The 6528-nt window shown below is 47.4% G+C and overlaps 1 protein-coding gene across 7 annotated transcripts in view; it reads right to left on the bottom strand.

The window, feature by feature from the left end:
- Positions 1–314: 314 nt before the first annotated feature.
- The window catches only part of TRAF3IP2 (TRAF3 interacting protein 2), a 40032-nt gene continuing 33818 nt past the window's right edge, over positions 315–6528 (bottom strand). For 5 of the 7 annotated variants that reach the window (XM_010965431.3, XM_074368478.1, XM_045524413.2 and 2 more), the window contains 2 exons: positions 3651–3725; positions 315–1171 (listed from right to left, as the gene is read on the bottom strand). In XM_010965431.3, coding sequence (XP_010963733.1) covers positions 1025–1171; positions 3651–3725 — 222 coding nt within the window. In that variant the 3' untranslated portion in view covers positions 315–1024. Of the gene's footprint in view, positions 1172–3650; positions 3726–5027; positions 6502–6528 lie in introns of those variants that run through there. The other 2 variants (XR_006728407.2, XM_074368479.1) reach the window with 2 other exon arrangements.

The raw sequence follows: 6528 nt of genomic DNA, 5'->3' as shown, positions 1-6528 counted from the left end.
CCCTGTTAAGAAAATGTGCTTCTGTCCCCTAGGAGATTATTATGAAAATGAAAACTTAGTCATTCCTCAAAAGAATATTTAGAATTTAGGCTTTAGGCCTTAAACCTTTTAGGGTCATTAGAGATATTTTTGTCCATGTGATTATATGAATGAGTCCCTGGAGTTTCAGGAAAGTGAAAGGACTTGCTTAAGGTCACACAGCTAGTTAGTGGCAGACCCAAGACTAGAACACAGGTCTCCCAAACCACATTCCTAGCCTGCATTATACAGCTCATGTCACTTCATACAATACCCAGAAATTTTGACACATACAGTTCAGACCCTAAGAACTAGGATTTTATTTAGAATCATGGTTGTGTGTGGTACAGAGTTGTTTTGTTAAAAAGTTCTGCAGGAATAAAACTTCCAAGAGCATGTTAAAAGGCACTGTTTAATTATCTGGCCTTACTCCTTTAATACAAAGTAGTCTGTTACATTTGTCTAGTATTATATTTAAGCAGCTCTATTGATGTCTCTGGAAGCAGCTGCCCATATAAATTAATATATATCCATCTCCTTTGAGATAAGTGAACCACAATTTTACAAAAGAGTAAACATTTTATTATTTGTACATGGATCAGTTTGGCCTGAGGACACACAACATCTGGCTAACCCTGAAAAGCAGCCCTAAGTGATGGGAGAGTGTTTGTGGTCGTTTACATTTATTGCAACGTCACTTGTACTATCTACTTGCTAACTGCTGAGAGCCCGTTCTGGACATGGCAGACTGTTAGGAGGAACATGCGATGGGTTTAAAAAGCAGGGAATGCAAAGTAGCCGTGGCCTCTGTTTCAAAGACAAGGTCTCTCGAGGTCTCAGGAGGAAGAGTTCCCCTGCAGAACAGGTTTTCTGGGGTTCGAAGGCCCCTCAGAGAGGGACTAAAAACAACAGCCCTGAATGCTGGCAGCCAGCCTCAACTGGAAGAGTGCTGGACAGAATAGGGCCCACATGTGGCCTGGCCCCGAGGACCTGGGGATGGAGGGAGTCACAAGGGGACCACTTGAAGGGTGGGCAGAGGCCCCCGGGGAGGAGCCACATATTCCTCCTCCCTGAGCAGCCGCAGCAGGATATTTTTCTTATTCTTGGGCCAGCTGTAGACGTGAGTGTTCTGAAGCCAGGTGGGCACGTGCTCCTATGGGAGAGAGAGTGACAGGAGCAAAAGCCATTAGAGAGAAAGCTGGATTCCAGATCCCAGGCTCAGTTCCCAAACATCCCTGGCTTTCCCTTCATGGGGTGTCACGTACTAAACTCTCCTGAGAGTTGTACTGTTTTGCTCTTGGAAGGGGTTCACAGGTACACTGCTCTTGGCTCTGGGTGCAAGCTGTATAGCTCATTATGGAAAGCACATGTGCACCGCATCTTGTCAGCCTCCCAGGCTATGTGCCCCTTGCATTTCAGCGTGTTTTCATCACCCACCCATAAAAGGGGTATGACAGAGGTCATGCAGAGTGAGCGAATTCCTCTGTGGTTTCAGAAGAAGTATGCTAAGGCTTTGGGCTTAATCTAATTCATTATCCTTTCACTCTAGCCACAGGTCTGGCCTGCAGTAGAAGCAGCCCACCAGATCTCAGTCCTCAGGCAAAGGCAGAACCTATACACCGGGGATCACGAGGGCACAGTTTCAGACTGTGCTCATGGAGTGGACATTTTGTTGGAGAAAGACAGATAATGGATAGGTAAAATATATAGTATGTTCAACGGTAATACAGGCTGTGGAGAAAAATAAAACAGAGAGAGGGTAGAGAGTGCTGGGCAGGGATGAAGATTTGCACTTTTAAATAAGGTATTTAGGAAAGATCTCACTGAAACGAGAAAACAAGAAAAAATGTAAAAGAGTAGAATGAGTAGATCATGTGGATGTCTGGGTCCGGGCAGATAGGAGATCCAGTGCAAAGGCCCTGTGGTAGAAGCATGCCTGGCCTATTCAAGGAGTAACAAGCCCAATGTGGTCAGAGAAGAGTAAATGAAAGAGAGTAGGAGAGGAGTTCTGGAAGTAGATGGGGCTGTGTCAGATAGGGCCTCACAGACTTTTCTCTGAGCAGGTAGGACTCCTTTGAGGATTGCAGGATGAGCTTAGAAGCAGTACCTGCTATATGTCAGGCATCACGCTGGGTATTGATGATACTCAAATGAAAAAGACACAGTTACTGCCTTGAGGAGTTCATGGTCTTATGATGGAGTCAGAATGTAAAGAAATACTTTCTTGGCACTGGCATACCAAGGGGGCAGGCAGTGGGAGCAGTCTGCCCTGAGTGCAGATGACAAGGGCATTGTTTGAAGAAGTTTTAAAAACATGAGTAAAAGCAACTGAAAGTTGGCCTGCTTTTTTCTGTCATCATGCTCCAGTAATTCTAAACAATTATTCCCAACATCTGCCACTCCCAACCACATACCATTGACTCAAGGCACTATAATTAAGAGCGCTCAAGAGAGGGACTATTCGCTCTGTGGGCACTGGGGAGGAGAGGCTAGAGAGACTGGGTGCTGTAAGGACACGCAAGAGTTCACTAGACAGCTGAGTCAGGGAAGGGCACTGCTAGCAGGGGGAACAGAAAGTGCAAAGGTACAGAAACGTGGACGAGCGTGTTGTGTGTGAGGGCATACTGAGTCCAGTGTGACTGGAGCAGAGTCCTGTGTGAGCTTGGGGATAAGAGGGGAAGCAGAGCAAGTGGGCACAGCCCTCTTCTAGGGGCCTCCGGTCATAGTAAGAAAGATGGATATGATCTTGTAGTCAGCAGGAAACCACTACATTTCTAAGCTGGAGAGAGACAAGATCTACATTTTGGTTGTTCCTTTTTGATGGCAGAGCAGAGGATGGCTGGTACAGGGTCAGAGTGGAAACAGGGAGACCAGGAAGGAGGTCTTGCTGTGAGAGCAGAAAGAGCAAGGAATAGAAAGCACACTATTGGACAAGTTGTGAACTGTGCAGTTTTCAGTGTCCTGTTCCCATAAATCAAACCCTCTGTCATCCAGGGCAGAAGTCTCAACGCAGTCTTGACATCTAGGATCCCCCAGGGTGGGGCTGGGCCTGAGCCTGAGCTCAGGGTGTTGAGGTCTGGTTCCCAAGACGTTTACTATACCACAGCCTTCCCTTCTCCAAGTCTGGTGCTGGGCCTCAGGATGTTTTTTGCCCCCATTCCCCAAAAATGCTGGCAGGCCCTTCTGGCACAAAAACACAGCAAAATTTGAACACAGCAAAATTCCCTTTGGTAACTGCGTAGGTTTAATTCCTGTGTTCTACAGCTTTGACAGTGGAACTATGCAACAAAACACTCTGTGAAACAGCCAGCAAAAAATGCACACCTCTTGACTTATATACAAGAGATAAGGAGTATCAGGTGAACAGTCTCTTTTTGTCTCATGAGTTAAAACGCAAACTACTTCTTTGTGTGTAATGACTATCTGAACAATTAGCACAGCGATGGTCTATCAGATAAAGCTTTAAATCCTTCCTGGTTCATGCTGCTGAACTGAGTGGTACAGCCTGTTGATCTTTCTGGTAACACTGCTACTCTTGAAGGACTGATCAAGAGTTGACAATGTTTTCCACTTAAAATCCCAGATAGCAAACACACCAAAGCTTGACTTATAAGATTTGTTTGTTTGTTTACCTTCTTAGCATTTGGGAAGAGTACGGGGATGAATCTGAAATTCATGCTTCCTTGTTTTATGAACTCAATCTGCATCTGGAACAGAACACACCTGAAGGTTTAATTTCAGGAATGAGGATGAGGAGTTAACGGTACCCACAATCATGCAAGCCCACACAATATTTTGTGTGTGTGTGTGTGTACGTATTGGGGATAGAAACCAGGCCTTTGTGCATGCTAAGCATGCGCTCTACCACTGAGCTATTACCTTCCCCCACACGCTGTATTTTTATTCTGATTTCCTTCAGTGCCATGCATTTATAATTTTAAACTCTCCATCACACACCTATGCCATTCATTCATTCATCAATCATTTATTGAAGGCCTATTAAAAGTCATGCTCTGTGCTAGATTTAGGGTTTCAAGGACTAGGATACTTTCCAGGGTGTGCTGAGCTGCCCCATATCAGCTCACAGAAGCCGATTGTGGGCATCCCTTCCCAATTCTGTGTCAAGTGACTTCACATTGGTAGCTTGAGATTGGTCACAGGAGAGTATTCACCCCATAGAAATGCGCAAATGTTAGCTACAAATCAGGAATTTTTTTTTTTTTCAGAACCAGTTTACTAGGTACCACGGATAGAGTTTCTCTCCTCACAAAGCCAGCAGTTTAACGAGCAGGCAGAAAGGAAAACTCCCCACCACAGTGCAGTGCGAAAAGTATGAACAAATTGCTGTGGGAGCCCAATGGGAGCCATCCTTTTCTACATCAGTGGCTTGAAGGAGTTACAAGGGAGGTGTCATTTGGATACGAAAAGGAAAGAAGAATTTGGTCAGGCAGGGAAAATAGGGGGAGAGGGGAAGGACATTCTCGGCAGAGGAAACAGTATGATCAAGTATCTGCAGGTGTGAAAGAATGTTCGTGGGGCTGGATGAGGAGGGACGGCCAGGAAGACGAGGCTGGGAGGTCAGCGAGAAGAGCTCTGTCTGCCAAGCTCTAGGTTCCCCACACTGCTTCCAACTTGCTCTGTGGCGGCCCAAAAAGATCCAGCTGCCAGGAACTCTATCAAAACCAGCATTTTCAATATGAGGGGAGTTAGTCTTCCAAATCCTGTGACCAGCACAAAGCTTTCAGTCATCTGCTGACAAAGGAGATGAGGAATTATGTGTCCCCAGCTATCTCATCTTCCAATTGATTTTTATAACTCAGAAGTCTTGGGAATAAAAACAGAACAGAGAAGAAGATGACAGTGGTGATGACTGAAATCACCATACAGATCACCTTATAAACACACACTCTTACACACACATACACACAATCACAGCACACACAAATCCTCCATGAGGTGTTTTCTTAGAACCACCTCCCTTTAAAAAGCAGCAGACAAGACCAAAAACATATTTTAAAATGACCCAAGTGCGGTACAACTACAAGCCCCAACTACACCAGTACCAACACGGGAAGGGAAGGGCATAGGGCTTATAAGTGAAAAATGGAGAACTGGATTTGGTTTCTGACTTCAGGACACAGTATACTGTACAATTTTGCTTGTCCACAAGGCCACCCATCTGTTGAGAGGCCAGCCAGCAGCGGGGCGTTTTTGTATCTCTCACATTTCCAGGGATGGGCCCTTTGGGAAGTCATTGGCTCTCTGATGCAGTTGCTCATGTGTACCTCTTCACTCCCTCTGTCCTGGAGTTTTCTGCTCCCTGGAGGGAACCAGGAAGTCAGCCAGGTGGGCAGGAAGGCACTTCTGCATCTGGCCTCTTCAACTGCTTGAGTGATGAGCAAGGGCCCATGACATCATGGTTCCAAGAAGCCGAGTTTGGAGACAATCTGGTTCATGGCTGGGTACCATCGGACGAGCTCTGAGGTTGAGCTGCCTACGACTGCCTTGTGCCACCACACACCTGCAGAGTATGACGGGTTTCCCCAGGAACTGGCAGGGACCCAGAGCCCTTCATGCACAAAAGCTGTCTGCTCCAGGCCTGGCAGTTTCCTAGAGATCCAGTGCTTTGGGGCCATGCAGACAGCCAAGGCGTGGCGGTACCCGGAGCAGGCTGTGAACTTTTAGGGCAGAACTGGGCCCTTTTCTGGGCCCTGTCCAGGGGCTGTCAGACTGGGAAAGAATGGAAGAGGAGGGACACTGATCTCCCAGCTCCTCGCCCTGAACCTCCGACCCCGCCACCTTGCTCCAGCTTTTACGTTGGCTTGGTTCCGAGCTCAAGTACGTGGTCGGCACTTGGGAGAAGAGGCATCAGAGACCCTGAGGACCCAGATGGAGAGCATCCACCCACCTGCCCTGCCTATTTTCCTATGCTTCTGACCCACATCACAGACCTGGATTTCAGTCTGCTTACCTTGAGGTAAAGCTACATGTCCCTTGACTGCCTGACCACCTCCTGTCTTATGCTGCTTACTTATTCTGTCTGGGCCACTTCTGCTTCCTGCCCCATCTTCTTGTCTTAGTCAGTGACCCTTTATGCCCATTCCAAGTGCCTTCCCCTCTTGTGGAATGTTCGAGCTGAAATGGAGCTTCCATGTTCTTAGTCCAGTGAGTTTCAAGCCTTTTTAAGTCTCAGAATCCTTGGTAAATAAGCCTGAGAGAGGCAGACCAGCTCTAGGTCAGGTGGGGTGGGAGGCCCAGAGCCACCCCCAGCCCCCAGCAGATATGGGCCAGCTCTAGGTCAGGTGGGGTGGGAGGCCCAGAGCCACCCCCAGCCCCCAGCAGATATGGGCACCTGGAGGGGCGCCACAGGAGAGTTTGAAAGCCACAAGTCTAGTCCAGCATCCTGGCCAAGCAGGCCCTGTCTCCACAGGCTCTGTATGATCATGGAAAGCAGGAAGATTGCTCATTCAGGCTCCACAGGCTCTGTATGATCATGGAAAGCAGGAAGAT

This window comes from Camelus bactrianus, chromosome 8 (assembly GCF_048773025.1).
Source record: "Camelus bactrianus isolate YW-2024 breed Bactrian camel chromosome 8, ASM4877302v1, whole genome shotgun sequence".
In the NCBI taxonomy this organism is placed as follows: domain Eukaryota; kingdom Metazoa; phylum Chordata; class Mammalia; order Artiodactyla; family Camelidae; genus Camelus; species Camelus bactrianus.
Note: the sequence above shows the minus strand (reverse complement) of the source record. Positions and strands in the feature narration are given on the sequence as shown.